Source organism: Pagrus major, chromosome 7, assembly GCF_040436345.1.
Source record: "Pagrus major chromosome 7, Pma_NU_1.0".
NCBI lineage: Eukaryota > Metazoa > Chordata > Actinopteri > Spariformes > Sparidae > Pagrus > Pagrus major.
Window position 1 is genome coordinate 5,196,448 of NC_133221.1, and position 17,702 is coordinate 5,214,149.

Consider the following 17,702-nt stretch of genomic DNA (forward strand, 5'->3'; position numbering starts at 1 on the left):
TTGTTGGTTTAATTCCTCGAGGTTATGTGCCTCATCGGATAAAGAATAGACACTCATTTGCACACACATGGCCGTGTGCATGTGCAGGCAGACTCACACCCACATTAAAGTATTGCACAGATGCTAATACACCCCCAAGGTGCAGTCGCTGATAAGTTGTGGGGCACCTTGCTGCTTCCTGTCTAATTTTTGAGTTTCCTTAGAATATGCACCAATCAAGCCCAGCATCAGATTGTGTCTCCTCCCTCCGGGTGTTATTGCACATCCCCAATTTCTTCACTGCACACACCGCGCACACACACAAACTGGCTGGCTGCTGACCGGCACTAATGCCCTAATGGCGCTGTCCTACATACTTGGTACGCTAGTGTCTGTTGGCAACTTCACTCACCCGCCCTGAGCTGGAGGCGGATGGGGAGGAGAGGGGAACAAGATGGGAGGAGAGGGCTGTCTTCAGGCTGTCAGATACACCTCAACTCATTTCCCGTGCTCCTGCTGTAGTTTGCCACCGGAGCAGCTTTAAGGCTGGACCACCCTGTTTTGGAGAAGGAAGAGATTGATTTAATTATTTTTCATTTTGCTTTCATCCAAAGTCTTCCAACAAATGATGTTAATTTATTATAAGCATCAACATCTCTGAAGCACAGTTATTTGGATAGAAAGAAAGACGGTCATTTTGTTGTGCCGCATGTCCATTTTTAAAATGAAAAACAATAGGCACAATTCACTCAGTCGCCTGGTGTGTTGCACCATACTTCAGAACTTGCACTTGCTGTGTTCTTTGTCGACAGCAGACACAGTTTCTGCAATTATAACGGTAATGACACATTGAATTTTCACAAGAATGTCTTAAATCTATCGCTTTAAACACATTTTTTCAAGTTTCTCTCAGTATAGCACTCATATGCGATACACGCTGAAAGAGATACGAGTCACTATAATCATCCCTCCTTTCTGTAGTGGCCTTGATACCTTCATAGAGCGCTTACACTTAAGACATGTGGAACAAAATTCACAGTCCTCGTTAAGTGCAAATTGCATTCCTGAGTTCAGCCGCAGCTCGTATGAAGCTGCAGCAGACGCAGTCGGCCTAATTGCGTGTTTCAGAGTTACTGTGCTGTTAATATGAAATCCCCTCATTTTCGTTTCCCCGCACTGAGCTGCAGCAGAGTTATACATCCTGGCAAGTTTGTTGCCTCGGCAAAACATCGGCAATGAACCTACATGTGACTGCCAGGACGAAGTAATAGGATACTCAGATTGTTGAAGCGTGCTGAATGCAATTTTGCACGGAACAAAGACTGTGGGTTTAATTCTTCCAGTGTTCTGTTGCTCATGACTTCAAATTTTGATTCGTATGAGAATGTATTTGTTACTATGTTCCTATTTAAAATGGCTGCTTAGGCTTTAAAGTTAACTCAGTTTGGTATTAACAAAGCTTCCCAATGTGCTGACGTGCTAAAACCTGAACACACCCTGTTTACCACATTTCCCAAATGTGACTTGCAGACAAATCGGAGGGCTTGTAGCTTGTCTCCGCTCTTCCTCAGTCCCATACCTGATGTCCACATGGCACTGTGTGTCTGTCGGTGTTAGTGTCAAGATGGTCTGACAGAGCTGGCCGGTCATTACAGTCCGCACCCTGAGCAGGGGAAGTGCCACTGTCTGGGCTCCTATTTATCCATCCATCCCCTGAAACCCTCCACTGCTCCCCACTCCCTTTGCATATGGAAGAGGGAAGCAGAAGCTTTGCAGTGTGATGGAGGTGTGTATTGACCCAGCGAGGCGATGAGGATGGAATACTAATAGGGTTAATAGAATTAATGGCGCTGTCACCCTTGGTTGGGGAGGAGTGCCAGGCTTCTCTCTGGCTGTGTGCAGGCTGATTGCTTTCTGCTTGCTGTAGCTATACTCCGGCTCTGATTTGAACTCCATCTCCCTGTCTCTCGCTCTTATTGTTATCTTCCATCTCTTTCCATCATTGTCTTCTTCTCTTCTTCCTCTCACCTTTCTTTACGCTGTGTCTTTTCTATTCCTCAGTTATTCCCGCTTCAAATAGATGAAAGCCACTCTAATAATGCACTTTTGTTGCAAATGTCCTTTGTTCATTCAGGTATTGATTTTATAAAGTGGTTGTGATCTATAAGTCTTTTTATTCCTTGTGTCCTTGCGGGGCCCTGATTTGTGTATGCGCGTGTGCATACGTGCCGCCCGTGTGTTTGTGTGTCTGTGCGTGTGTTTACGAGTCTGCGCTGGTCCTGAGGCAGGCAGAGTGTGTGTAATAATGGAAGGTTGACATTTAAAGCAGTGTATTTAGTACCGCTGAATTAGCATACTTTAACTGGCTGGTCTATTCCTTCTGGAGAGAAGCAGGCATTAAATCCTGACGCAAGATTGGTGGGCAATTTTAAAGAGCTTTAGTGAAGATTCATAGACTACAAAATGTGCTGGCATCACACACACACACACACTCACACAAACACACACGTACACACACAGTCCTCTCTACCTTCTCTGTCTCCCTCGCCTCCTTTTTCAACTCGCTCTGACCCGACTGTATGCTGCTCGTCTATTCTGCATACGCAGCACTTTCCTCTCCTGCCGCTTCGGAGCATGTGTATGAGTTATGAGGGGATGAGAGAGGATGAGGGAGTGTGCATGTGGGTGTGTTGGGAGGATAAAGGAAGATACTCTGTCACCAACACATGTCTGTACTGATGAGCATCTCTGATCCGCCGGTCTACAGGAAGATGCGGGGCCCTGTTGCTGTTTTGCATATATAACGCGCAAACGGGGATACGCAGTCGACGCGTTCTCTGTGTATACAAGCATGTGCCTGTCTGATTATGTGTTTGTGTTGTCATAAATGTGCAAAGAAATATTGATACCACAAGACCACAAGTCATTCCTCACAGTGTTTTCTAATTAGCAGGCTAATGAATCAACGCCTGGTTTGCCGCTCTCACATAGAAACAGACATGCCTGAAAGTCATTAGCTTGTTTTATGTGCAGACAGCATTACACATGCTCGCTTGGACATACTTTACCGAGTGGAAGTATAAATGTCAGCCGGGCCACACAGGCTCGGCTGAATTATTTATGTACAGTGGAGTTATTTTTTTAAATTCAATTAGAGATTAGTTCTGTGTGTTGCCCTCACAGACACTTCATGTTTAAATACATTGATCTCATTGGTCGGATAATTAGGCCACATACAGACGCACTAACGTACACAGACGTTGTCATTAATGTGTGTAGTATAGCATCAATTATGCAGAAGTGCTGTAATGAAATAAATCAAATAAAGGCTTACTCGTCTGATTATTGCCTGTCAGACAATGTAAAATATTGTGTTGCGCAGGTTGCATTATTTAGGAGGATATTTCATCACCTTAAAGTCGGCAGTTTTTTTCTGATGTAACCCATCAGAGAAAGAATATCTGACAAAGTAGTGAATTTCAGCAAATGTATTGAGTATTATAGTGTGTGATATGTGCAGACAGGATGACACTATGCTTTAATGTATGTAAGCATCGGCCACCTTCTGAATTCATACTCTCAAATACACAAATACAGGGCAGCATATTACCATGGTAACCGCTGGCTGCACAGGTAACTGAGCTAACCAGCTGACAGCAGCTACAGTCAGCCATCCTGACTGGGACAGGCCAGGGCTAGCTTGTTAGCATGCTAACTTTAGTAGATGTCTCTGCAACACAGTACATAGTCGTCTTTGCCAAAGTAAAATTCTTACATATTGCATCTTAGATATATTTTCAAAATAAATTCACCTTATATTTATTTATGGTGCCTAGTTGACGGGCAGCCCTGACATTATTATTATAAGCATGAACTGAAAATATGCAATTCCAAAATGTGAAGAAAACCCTTTGAACAAAATAAATGAGCGTGCTGACACCACGGTCACAATGTCGGTGTTGTAGCTGCACCAAAAAGCTGTTAAACCACGGAGATAAATCAGGTTTAACTGCAGTCATGACCCGACACATCCTGTTTGTATCCTGAGAGAGTGTTTGTGCCGGAATGCCGGTGCTTCCTGGCAAACTGATGTTACCACATGTTCTCACTGGGGACGAACCAACGCTGAAACAACCAGAAGTCCCTCGAAAGGACCTCGACTACAAAAATGATCCGCTCCCTCTTTGAACCAGCTCCTCTCCTGAGCCAAAGATGGTCTAAACAATAGCGATGACATAACAGTTCTTTTATATCTCACACACAGACGCACACATTTACGCAGACACACACTTTCAGTTGATTCCCTGCTGATCTCGTGCCTGAGGGGAGAGCGGTAACCATGGCAACCGTTGTCCAGCACAGGGGTTTTGGCCTGCTTTTTCTTGTGAGCATGTTGAATGGGGTCAGACAATCCGACCCCCCCCCCCCTCAAACTCATCAGTAGCATCACTGTCTCCCTGCAGAGGACTGATTGGATAACCCCTGTCCCTCTCAGTTCATCCCTCTTTCTTATCCCTCCCCCCTCCTCCTCCTACTTACTTTCTGTTGGCCCACAGAGGTTAAAGGTTCACAGTGTGGTGTCCATCTTACCCTCGTCTCTTTGTGGAAACCTACAAGAGGAGCTCTAATTATCCGGTGGCTGCTGGGAAACTTGGTGGGTCAGATGTAATAGGAGGTGAAAGGTTGTGACATGCGTCTCTATGGTGCTATATGTGGTATGGGTTTGGTTTTTATGGTATTGGTGTGATGTCATGTAACAGAGTAGGCCTGCTGCTGTCATTAATAAATGTCTGCATTGGTACTTGGTCTGATTGATGGAGTTCATATTGTGTTCATGTGATAAAAGCCAGGGTGCAAATGTTTTTTGTGAGAAAAATCTATTGGTACAGTGCAGATTTGAATAGCCAAGGCCTTTTCCAGTCAAAGTTTCACAGAGAAAGTTGTACGTTGCCCAGTCAAAAGAAAGCAGGAGGAGATTTTTCTTTAGAGAATTTTATTTCTGACATTATCTTGTGTAGTTATGGGTGATACTGGGGCAGCATCAGCAAAGACAAAAGGAAAAAAAGTGACCAGAGAACAAAAAGACAAAGTGATAAAGCAAAAAACACAAGTCAACCTTGGATATTCATTCATCAGATGGAGAGAAACACGTCATTTGAAAGGACTTGGCGTGGAGTAACTTTTTACCAATAATAAAATAAAAACACGGAGAGAAGTCTTCTTGTCCTTGAGTCTTTATTGAACAAAACAAAGAATGTGGACCACAGTCTGTAGAGAATGTGACAAATACAATCTTTTATACTAAGTTTTTCTGTCTTATCCCTCCTCCTTAATTGTTTTACACAAATGCTTTTGTCCACAGGGGGCGCTAAAATGAACACAAAATGAAAGATCCCTGTAGTTGCTTTAAGTAAAGTCTGATGAAAAATAATTCAGTAGGCTGCAATGTTTCCATCTTTCGAGGTTATATGATTGCAACTCTGTATCTCCCCTCATCCCTTCTTTCTGTACGTCCTTCACCTCTCCCCGGGCCCCCTTCACGGTCGTGTCTCATCACATGCCACGAGCTTATCCGTAATAGGTCCAACACATGTCAGAGAGGGCCCGCATTAAAGTGGCCTTGATGAAGATTTCATTGAGTGTCACAGCCTCACAGCAATGTAATGCATTCATCAGTAGCATGCTCACTCACCACTGTCAGATACACCTCGGCGATATCAACCCCAGCGTGAAACGTATAGGGAGGTTACTAAAGCTCGCACGCATTACAGGTGTAAAAAAGGTGGGCTTGATTGAAGTGCTTTTATACTCTCATTTGCTGTGCGGATCCCGCTGGCTATAATTTACTACTATCTCACTTCCACCTGCCAATCTCGTCCCACATTTAAATCTCACAAATCCTGTGGGAGAAATTGAAACGATTTCAGCTAATTCGCCCCTCACCTGAACCTTTTCCGAGCTACTTTTTGATTCGCGTATCTGTGTGATCTACTTTGAAGTGTGCCGAGGGAGAAAACAGAAGGTGTGATATTTTCTTCTGGTTGAGACTGTTTGACATTCCTGTAATAACTTTTTTTTCTAACCATCAGTGCCTTGGCTCTGTGTGCTGCTTGTAATAGTTGTGTGCCTGCTTTGTCCCTCGCTTATTTACTCACATGAAATAAGTATAGCTTTTCTTTCTTCCTTCAACACGTTAGACCTCCACCTGTGAAGCATAATTTTCCCGGCAGAGAAGGCTCCATTATTAGAAAGTCAGGCTTTTGTTCAGAGGTATTTATTGCTACTGATGTAGTTATTAAATATAACCGTGAGAACATGCGTGTAAGCATGTTTGCTTTTTTATTTTTAATCATCGTTTAAGCAATTTATGTGTTTCCATCAACATATTTGTATGCACATTTTAAAGTATCAATAGTATCAGTATCAAATCAATAGGTTTTATCAAAAAAGAGGCTGAATCTGATTCCTATTCCAAGATGAACTCCTACATTCCCTCACAGATGACCAAGACCTCTTTTTTTGTTTCTTCTTCTTTGAGGTTTATTGGCAGTTGGCAAATACTGGTTTTGTTTGTGGTTCACAACCTCCGCTTCTTCTACTCAACCATGCGTAACGTAGCCTAAGCCACCATCTTTTGAGGAAACTGCGCTTTGCGTTGCCTAGTTTACTCTCTCCAAACATTGTGGATGATAATCTTTTCTGTCTTTTTGTGCAGCATTTCAAAAGTTTGCTTTAAGATAGAAACCCAGCTTCTGTGAAGGTGCCGTGTGTACATTAAACCTCAGCTGAGGCTAAGTAGTTGTCATCACCAGGGGTGAAGTGTGAATGCTGCTGTGTCTCTGTTGGGAGTAATTTTTCTCACCTCCCCTTTACACTTTGCCAATTTTCATCCCAACTCATCTTCTCATCTCTCTCTCTTTCTTCTGTTGGGTCAGCCAATAGAGGAAAACTTATTGTGGTGTCAGCTGTTTAGTTCGTGTATACAAACCATATTTCTCCCGGTGTCATCTGAGTAGAAACAGTGGCTTCTCCGCACTGGCGAACCCCATTTTTGAGGGCTAAGCAGAAAATCCCTCCTACCACATCCCTTCATTTTTTTTGCTCTCTCTGAACCTTCTTGGCCCGCGTCCACCACCATCACGCTGGCCCCCGCTCAGTGTTTTTATGTGGAGCTAAATATAGGCCTCGCATTGTGCTGCTGTGCTTAATATGTGTGTTTGGGCTGATTAGAGTCGAGGCCTGATCTCATCCTACCGCAGACCCCTAATGCATGCCGCGGTCGCTGGTTTCTATTTGGACTCGGGGGCAAACAGGGGAAAGTGCTGATATAATCATGTTTAGGGTTGTGAGTTATGCGGCCGAGAGAGATGGCGATATTACAGAGCCAAAATGGAATCGAATGAGTCTTGGATAGAGCTATTATAGGGACTGCTGTTGTAAGATTGGTTGTTAAGACTGGCTGGGAATCAGACTAATAGGATGTTTGCTTTCTATATTTACTGACGTTCAATGATGATAAAAAACAGTGTCATTCGAATGGTTATCATGTGCGATTTGTTGCGTAGGCTCCTGTATTTCTGTCCAATCAGATGATGAAAGATGTTGTACAGGAGGGTGTTCAGATCAATAGGCTTTATTGTGCCTGGCCAGAAATATGCAGTTATTGCACCTTGTATTGACTCAGAGCTGAGGTCATTTTAGGAGATATTGTGCCACCTTATGAGCAGAGCTGAGTCTCCTTCTTGCCCTTCTCCCATCCCCTACGTAGCCTCGTTCACCTTTTCCTCACTTTCCCTTCAATCTCTACATCTGTCCACTTTCCTTCCCACTTCCCTCTTCGCTCTCTGCCTGTCTTCTCTTATATTCCTCTCCTCCATCAACCAGAGAGAGGCCTCTCCGACCTCAGCCTGTCCGATGGAAAGTGGCACATAGCGCATATAGGCGAGCAGGCTAACGTACGCCTTATGGGAGCTTATATTGTACAACAGGAACGGGGAACAAAAGAGACGGCGTGCTGGGCTGGTGGGAGCCATCACACACACATATACACAGCACATTTCTACTTGCCGCTCGCTACTGACACCAGAATTCTTCAGCCTGACACTGGTGATGGATTAGATGCGTTATCGAGGCGGAGAGAGGCTCCATGTTTTCTCCCAGTGCGCTGGGGAAAGCAAGTGAGAGAAAAGAGGGAGAGAGAGAGAGAGAGACACACACACACACACACTCACACACAGGCGGCTGAATAGCCAGTACCTATTCCACCTGAAGTAAAGCAATACAATAGCAGTCTGCTACATTTCAAGCCGGGTTTCCAGGACAGACATGTGAAAAGATAGAGATAGTGAGCCTGGATTGTACACAGTGTTCTGCCAATTGTCAAATACAGCCAGTTGATTTGTATCTACGTTTGTGTGTGTGTGTGAGAAAGCTCATTTATGTTCATGCATGAGCCAAGCACTTGTGTGTATGGCCGTACATTCATGTGCATTTGCCCCTGTTTTTCTTGTTAGACAGAGGGAACTACGGAGGGATTTGTGTGTCTCACTGGTATCTGACTTCTGGTGTGTTGGTGATAACCCTCCCCCCCTCTCCCCCTCTCCCCACTCCTCACGGTGACTCATACTACCAGTCCACTCGCACTGATGCACCCCTAACTCACGCCCAAAGGGGTCTGACTTCATCCTGCGCTGAGCGTTATGCATCCATCTCCAGGGGCATGGACAATGGATCTGTCAGTACACCTCATACCCCAGTGTCACCCATCTTTCACACCGCCATGTGACATGCACTCTCACACTCACACACAAGGCTCAAGGATCTATTTGTCATGAGACAACACAGGGTTTCATAATGAAATGAGCGCTTGTAAGTCCTTCATGATACACAAACATAGTGGACTTATTTAGGCTATAAACATACTGTATATATACTGTATATGAACTTCTGTAGTACATTTTGTAAATTTGCATCTGGGTGAATGTAAATAGCAGCATAATATGGTTAGCATCTTCACATTCAAAGTTCATCATCAGTTTAACGCTGTCCATCAACTTTGACTGCATTTGAGCACCAAGCATCAATGATGTAAACACAGAGTCCACCTCTGCTCGTCTCGCGCTCTATCGGTTCTGAACACGGTCCGTCCGTCAAGTGCAGCAGCTTTATCTGGGATGTTGTGGCGGAGACAGGTCTCTGTAAAGATGTGGGCACAACAATCTCTGATTTCCAGTTGTTTGGTCCCATTTCATCCCAACACTTCCCTGCCACCGGCCATTAGCCAGGAGCAGCCTTAAATCCAAGCTGGATTAGCATGTCTCTTATCCCGACTTTCTTTCAGGCTGGATGGGCAAAAGACGCCGTGGGCTGTGGTCGTTCCAAAACTTATGCTTTCTTCTGCAATGCTGATACGTTTATTTCTGCCATAGGCAAGAAAATGTAGCGAAATTTGAAGGAGCTACCGGCCGCTGCATCCACATGCGCTGCTGTTGCTGTACAACATGTGAACAAACACTATGTCACAATAAGGTTTCCATTGGCTTCACTGCTTTCCTTACTAAAATACATGTCTCCTCCCTTTTCCCTTCACCATAGCATTCGCCATGAGTCCCTAACACATGTGAATGTTGAATATGGAGGGGCTAAAAGCAAAGGACAGTTTACAAGTATGTAGGAAAAATGTCTTTCTCTCTCTCACAGTTGCGTTTGCAATGCAACCGATGTAGTGAGAGCACCCGGCTGTCACAGAAGCTTTTCAAATCATGGATGCCTCCTGACAAGCTTCACTGGCTCTTAAAATGCTGTCAGCAGTCTGTCACCTGTCATCTTGGCCAAGGTACCAACCAATCTTAACATCAAATTCAAGGCCATTTACTGAGGCTGAGATCGGTCCTATCAGACTTATTGGACTTGATTGGATGAGGTTTATCATGGTCATTGTCAGATCCTTCTGACCTGTGTCTTTTTCAGTCTGCATGACCTGACTCGACTACAGAAGCTCCCCCCTTTTCTCAGCAGAGCGCAGTCTCCTCGGTGGTGTCTCTGTAAGGGGTCATTGCATTGAGACAGAGAGAGAGAGAGAGAGAGTGTGGGGGTGTTGTGCTTTCACAGAATCTAATCCAGTGTGTGGGATCAGCCAGATAAAGGCAATGCCTATCACTTCAACATCCAAGACTGTTGAACTGGATTAGTGTAGATGCAGGAGATAGCTGCCAGATAGGTTACTTAGGGAGTTCAACTTTCACTCTCCACTCTCCTACTCTGTCTCTCTTCGAGCACAATATGCTACTGAGTTTCAGCAGTAACAGCCCAATCTCCCTAAAATCAACTCCCATTATTCTATTCTGGTAGCGAGTGTAGGTGGAAGACCTACAATTTGACTTAATCCTATCCTGGTACAAGGTGTTAGTGTGGAGCGTGCTGTACACCGTGGTTTGGTAGAGGTTCCCATGCGTGGGTTACAATCCGCTCTGCCAGCTGAAATATGGTGGTAAAATAATGCACACCCTCAGATGGACTTGTATTGGTGTTGGCAGGCCCGTGTAGACATGTGCATCCTGTTTCAGAAACACTAACCTCCCTCAAGGCTAAGGTTAGAATATAGCTTTTTTTTTTTTTTCCCCAAATCTGAAAAGAAAGCAGCTCGCAGGTAATAGTTAGCAGCTGTGGCCATTAGAGGAGAAACATTCTTTAAAAATTGAGTGGTAAATGTTGAACAAACACTTGGAGACAAGCTGTAGAACAGAGACCAAATCAGTAAATCAGCAAATCATCCCTCACAGTGTTTTGCTTTTAAAAAAAAACGTGTTTATATTTGAATGTTTTCCTCTTGGAACTAAATTTAAACACTGTCATTTAATTTCTCAATTGCGTCGCATGCAGTGTAGGATTGCTTGATTTGGAAACTGTTCATTTTGGCATTTTGCTTATGTTGCGTAACGGTGTCCACGAGGGAACCTGCAGTTTGCTTTTCCCTTTCCCTTTCCATCTCTGAGCAGCGGCAGCCACAATGCACTGCAAACACGCATTTGATGCACTTTTACCCTGGATTTATTCAGCACTTTTCACTCAGCAAATTGCTTCACACAGACTCACACGGTCGGGGATCCAGTGTCTGGCACTGTGTTCAAAACCAGTGAGACCAAGGGAGAGAGAGCGATAGAGGGAAGAGGGAGAAGGGCAATTTGAATTGGAGTTTGGTCAATCTTCAAACGTTTTTCCAGGGTGCTTACATGGACTGATCAAAAGCACCCCACTGGCACAGGCCCTTGTAGCCACAAGGGGAGTCCTCTGATGCCGCTGCCATGGCTTCCCTGCTGGCCAAGCCCCCCTGCTTCCTACCCGTTTATGCCTGAATAGGTGCTGTGACATAAACTTTGTACATAAAAACAAAAGCTCCTTTTAATGTTTATTTTCTTGCAGAATGATGAATTATACGACACAGGGTTGCATAATGAAATGAAAGTTTGTAACACCTTCATGCTACACAAACATACCTAGGTATATACTGAAACAAGTATACACCAAGGAAATGATTCTGTAGTGCATTTTTTAAGTTTGCATTTGATTGAATGTAAACAACGGCAGAAAGATGGTGATGATTACATGGTCAGCATCTTCACGTTCAAAGTTAGACATCTGGGAAACATACAGCTAGAGTGCGTATGAGCATCAATGATGTAAACACACAGTCCACTTCTCCGTCTGCGCTCTGTCGGCTGGGAATACGGTTTGCCCTCCCAGTACAGCAAGCTTGTTCTGGGATGTTTTGGTGGAGACAGGTCTCTGTAAAGATGTTCTCATAATAGTCTCTGATTTTCCTGTGGTTTGGCCAGCGGAGTCCTATTTCTTCCATTTAATTTCCATTACCGACTCTCTTCCTCTGCTCCCTGGGGTGGTGCTGGATTGTCAAAAGATGTGCAGTAGTCGTCCAAAAGTCTGCTGTTCTTAATCCAAAACCTGCGCTTTCTTGTCCAGTGCTGATAGGTAGCTACGACAGGTAGCGTTTAACAAAACGTTGATTCATACTTTACAGTAAGGTACTGCGATTAAGAAAATGTAGTCCAAAGTTATTTAATTTGCTCCAGGATTTATAACCAGCTCATTAAGAAGTCCTCCTACTTAGTGACGCCTGGGGACATTTATTTCTGTCCTTACTTCTCCAGGCCTCTTTCATAACGTTCTATGTAAGTCTGTTTGAATGTGTTCGTATATTGAGGATATTGTGGTTTCTGGCCATCATTTTTAGACATTCGAGACAGCACTGTTTTGTGTTTTCACAGATATTAACTACACAGGGCCATGCTACCCCAGGGGAGCATGGAGAGTGTTTTTCAACACTCTCATCCATCTTCACCTTTTACTCCCCTTGCTCACTTAACTCAGTTGCAGCTTCCAGACACTGGCGATAGAGAGAGGCTTGCTAATGGCTGTGGTGTTGAAATGGGGGACCGTGTTAGACCGGGGCCGAACCAAGGCCAGGTCTCTGGGGCAGCAGGCGTTGTTTCTGTGGACGGGTCCTCCTGAAATAGAAGGGCAGGAAAATTGTCAGAGGGGCTCGAGGGTATGAATCCAACCTGTTAGCAGCCTTCTCACCCAGCAAGATAAATAATGCAGGGTCAAATGGGGCAGAGAGGCGATAGGTTTAAGTACCTGAGAGAGCAGGCGAAAGTAAAGTGATGCTCAGAAAATGAATGTTTTTGGGCCTGAGAGTCGCTTACTCAGGTGGTTAGATACTATAGGCTGCTAGAGCAGAAGCGTGGGAGTGAGTGAGAGCCTGTGGTCAACAGATGGAGTTTTCAACAGAATTATTTTTGGTCTGGTAAGCGCTGGTTTCTCCATTCACTTTCAGGGTTTTCATTTTCCTCTTCTCTTTTTTCCCCCTCCCACTCGCCCACCCAGAGGTGAGCCTACCCTGCAAAATACTTCAGACTCAAGTCACCCACCTCGCACACGTGCACACATTTCTTCACTTCCTTACAATGTTGTGGGTGTGTGTTTGCGTCTGCATATGTGCGAATGTAACACACTTTGCGAGATTTACAGCTACTATAGAAAAGCCGCCTCCTAATGTGAAAAGCGACTGGATGTGGGTGTGTTTGTGTGTGTGTGTGTGTGTGGCGGGCTGGTGCGAGTGCTTCTGGAGTGCTTGAGTGTCAGCTATTTTCTCTCATATACAAAAGAAGCAGAGATTGAGAAACAGATGTTATTGGTGACTGGGGAGAGGCAAGGTCATTCATTATTTATCTCTTTGTACACACTTCTGCACAGCTGATTAAATGTGTTTGCTTAGCAAGACAGTTAACTGTTGAGTAAATGCAAGGCCTGGTGTGTTAGAGCTTAACAAAGTGTTACACCCCCTGCCTGGAGAGTAGTAGGGGTTTCGTCCTGGACGCGCTCTAACACAGCCGTGTGTCTGAGCGTCTGTCTCTGGCCAAATGTGAATTTAGAGGCCCCTGGACAACGGTGAGAGACGGTGCGATAGCGATCTGATTCAGATGAACTGCAGGCGTGCAGGGGGGAAGGTCGGGTTATCTGGTGATCCCCAGTGGCTGCCTGCTAGAACACATATCACAGCATGACAGACCGCTCCTATGGGTGCACACACACACACAGTGACACAGTAGTGAACAGAACAGCGCTGGTCTGGCCGTGCGCCGGCATACTTTATGGATGAGCATATTTGCTGAGGTCTCCCTCCACGCTGCAGTGTCAGTAACCAGATGAAGACTGGCACGGCCCCCACATCCTGCCTTCTCTCCTCCTACATATGGTTTTCGCATATGTCTTCTTCTTCGATGTTTGGATTAGCTTGCCAAGGTCAGACGTAGGTCAGCCGTGGGAAGGCTCAACCACTTTGAGCTCTGGCCCTTAACTGTGCCGCCTGCTGTCGTGTACTCAGCTAACCCTCAGGCTTTGAAGGCGAAGCTCTGGGGGGCTTTGTGCGAACTTACATCGCGTTTCTTTTACTTGACCGTCCAGCAGTTTGACATGCATTCATACCCCCCCCACACACACACACACACACACACAAAGGCATGCGTGTGTGCATGCACATTTGCTCACATACCCTCCTAGTTGATCTCCTCTTGACAGACATGTGACCTTGACTTTCCCCTCTGTGATGATTTCAAGAGAGTCTGGCTGCTCTTTGGTGCTGTCACCGTCTGAATAGATAGATGAATGTTTGGGTGGAGGAAGGCAGGCGGGGATGGACAGATGATAGAGCCATCAGCTTTTCATGGGTGGAGGAGGGCCCAGTGACATGTGACATCACAGAGACATCTCTCACGCCCAGCACCAGGAAAAACCATGCCGCCCTGCGAGATTTACTGCAGCGGTTATATATCCGGCCAGCAGGATCTGATGAATAAAGACGAAACAGGCCTGGCATCGGCCCGCTCAGGTCAGGGAGGGTCACGTACTTCATATAAGTCATTAGAATGCTTTTCCGATGTTTTTGTAGTTAGGTGGTCTCTTGGCCTCAAGTTCAAAGCTTTACTGAGGGAATACATCATTCATCAGGAGAAAGAGGAAAGGAAAACAGAGCTAAGGTTTCACAAAGGTCTAATAATATCGGCTAATAATTCTTAACAGTTGTTGTAACCCCATCCTGCATGGAGTCACAGGAGGCTGACATTTACCTCATACCATGAAATTAAACAAGTGCCACACAATTTAAAAGAAAGTATTCGAAAGTCAATTAATCATCTCTCTGCCGGTTTTAATTCTTCGGTTCCTTCGCTTCCTCTCCACTTACCTGAATCTCCAGGTAGCGAAATGACGATGATAGATTGTTTTGCAAATATTATTTGACCCCGGACTGTCAATCCTGTCAATCACTCTTCGTCTGTTTCCCCATTCCTGCTGTCACACTGATATAAATAGCCGTCATTGACCTGTATGTCTTCTGTCTTCCTCAGATTCGCGTCGACGGGCCTCCTCACGGTGGCGTCCAGTATGAGACAATATCGGTCATCAAGGACGGCAGCCCTATCCTGCGAGATATGGCCTTCTCCCCTGACCGCAACTACCTCTACGTCATGTCTGAGAGACAGGTAGGTGTTGCGCATGGATGCAAGTGCCCTCACCCGGGCAGACTGGAAGGTTTAAGTGTGTCTTTGTCTGCGTGCATATGTTTAAATGTCAGGGAAAAGGCTGTGAAAAGTGTGTGTGTGCTCTAGCGGAGCCCTAGATGGCCCACCTCTCAACATCACCAGCACCACCACCCGCTGTTAGCTATAAATAACCTGGGTGGCACAGCGGGGGGACGCTGTGACAACGTTTGATAATGAAGGAGAACAATGAGGGCAGGGAGAAAGAAAAGAAAAAGTGAGACAAGGAAGAGACAAGGTAGAATGAGAGACAGAGATGAAGGGCACTTGCCGGCTGGCTGGCTAAGGCGGAGGATGTGCGGAAGAGTGATGAGGGAAAGAGGGACAGCTGGAGGAGCGAACAACTGAGACACAGCAAAGAGAGACACCGAGAGGAAAAAGAGAGACAGAGTGCAAGGTCATCCTTTCACACTTCTAATGAAGTGACACAGCATTGCGGGGCGGGTGGGAAACAGCCGATAGCCATCAATGCCGCTGACATACTAAGTAGGCAGAAGAGGCGAGGGCGGACAAGGGTGTGAGGGGACACAAGGACAGAGTAGGAGTGAGGATATGAGAGGTGAGGAAAACATGATAGGGTAAGAAAAAAAGAAAAGAGGAGGAGAAGTGACGGGAGGAGAGAAGAGGAGGAGCAGCTGCAGGGGAGCGTGGCAGCGCAGGAACCCCAGAGACAGGCGACGTGCGAGGCTGTCAGTGTGAGGTGATAGATTGTCGTCCTCTCTCCTTATCTCTGCTTTTAACACACTCAACGACTGGCCGGCTGGAGCTTACAGGTTAGGGACGGTGGGTGTGGTGAAGAGGAGTCATTCGGACAATAGTGTCCAATGCTGAGAGAGGAAACAGATAATGTAATCTGCATTGGCTTTTTTTTCCCCCCTCAGCATCTGTGACTAAAACAAAGAAACTTTTGAAAAGTTGCTCAGTTTTAGTTTTAGACACTTGCCTGCTGTGAGAACAAAAATATTACAGTGTCAAACAGTGAATCACATCACCAGTAAACGCTTCGTACTTCAAGCAGTATCAGAGATTCTTTGTAAGACATATTACAGAAATGATATCTGAACAAATTATTTAAAAACTCAAATATCCCTTTCATTAATATTTATACAGTACACCCACCAAAATATTTAAATGGATACCTCCAGGATAAGAATTTAAAATCTTCTAATAAATAATCTAATATATACACGTGTAGCTGCAAATCATTTTTACATCAAAATAAGCACGTATATGCGATGGTCTACTTTCCCATTGCCAGCAGATGAGTTTTCCTTTCTGCTTTTTTTTTTTTGTACCTGGTGCGTCACTGCCGGATAACATGAGACAGGAACACGGAGGCCCAGTGACAATGTCACAGTGGTTACTTTTTATATCTTTTACTTCAGTCTCTCTTTCAAACTCAACACTGTCTGAATGATGTTCAAGCACTCCATGAACGGAGATGAACAGAAAACCATTTACACACCAAGAAGTCCGACGTGCGTCATAGCGTTGTGCAGGAAAAGAGGCGAAAATGAGCCGGTCCATCTAGATTTCATGCCGATCTGAGCTGGTGGCTCCCTGTGACTCCCTGTCATTTGACCCAAATGAACGTCGATTGTACCCTTTTCCTATTGAAGACAAAACACCAGTGTGAGCGGGTATAAGTGGGTTTTTTGTTCCGTACAAATGGGTTATGACAATGAAGACATGACATAAATTTTAAGTTTTTTACCAAGTCAAGTCTGTTTCCCATATTTACCCAAATCCTTTATTCCAACTTATTCTGCAGATGAAACGAGCTTTTGAAGTTGAGTTCATAACTGCTAGTCATCCGAGTGAGGAGTGATGCTGGTGAATATTATTAGTATTCAGCCTGTACACTCTTGTGTTTCGCTCTCCAGGGGTTGGGGAGGATCGAAGCAGACAGGCGTGCGCACGCACACACACACACACACACACACACACATGCATGCACACATACTGAAATGCTTTCAACCACTTTGGGGGATGTTACCCTGCATGTTCAAGGATACTACTCGATAGTCACACCTGACAGAGGAACTGAATTGGGATTTAGCGTGGCCGTACACTCATTCAGGCTTTTTGCATAAATTCAACAAAAAAACTACACGTTTTTTTTGTATGTGTGTGATTCTGGACAGTTGAACCAACATTTGATTGATCCAGATGAACAACTCTCTCACAAAGCTGTAATCCACATTGTCATTTCTGTTATAAGTCTCGTGGAGCTGCACATAATGCAGTCTGTTCTCTCTGACCTCTGTCTTACCTACTTTCTACTCAAGGGGATACATTTAGGATGCATAGTATTGGGTACCACATTGTATCTTTCAATGTGCGAGCACTATCCACTGTAAAACACACAGCAGCCACCTTCAAACCAGCCCCTTTCTCACAAGCATTCAGTGGAAAAGATCTATTTGACCTTTATGTGATCGTAAGCCTAAATGTCACCTCGAGCTACACTTGAAGTCAGATGTTCAGGACATCACGAGGTCCATCTTCTCTGAGCTGCGCTTGTTCCCCATGTGTCAGGCTGATGCCGTTCGAGGCCAAACGCCTGGTGATGGGAGACCGTTAGAACAAAGGAGGGATGATATCAAGCAG

At 45.0% G+C, this 17,702-nt stretch overlaps 1 protein-coding gene across 1 annotated transcript in view; it reads left to right on the plus strand.

The window, feature by feature from the left end:
* Positions 1–17,702, plus strand: part of plxna2 (plexin A2) — a 196,881-nt gene that overhangs the window by 65,702 nt on the left and 113,477 nt on the right. Inside the window, exon 4 of the mRNA XM_073470197.1 lies at positions 14,901–15,035. Coding sequence (XP_073326298.1) covers positions 14,901–15,035 — 135 coding nt within the window. The remainder of the gene's footprint in view (positions 1–14,900; positions 15,036–17,702) is intronic.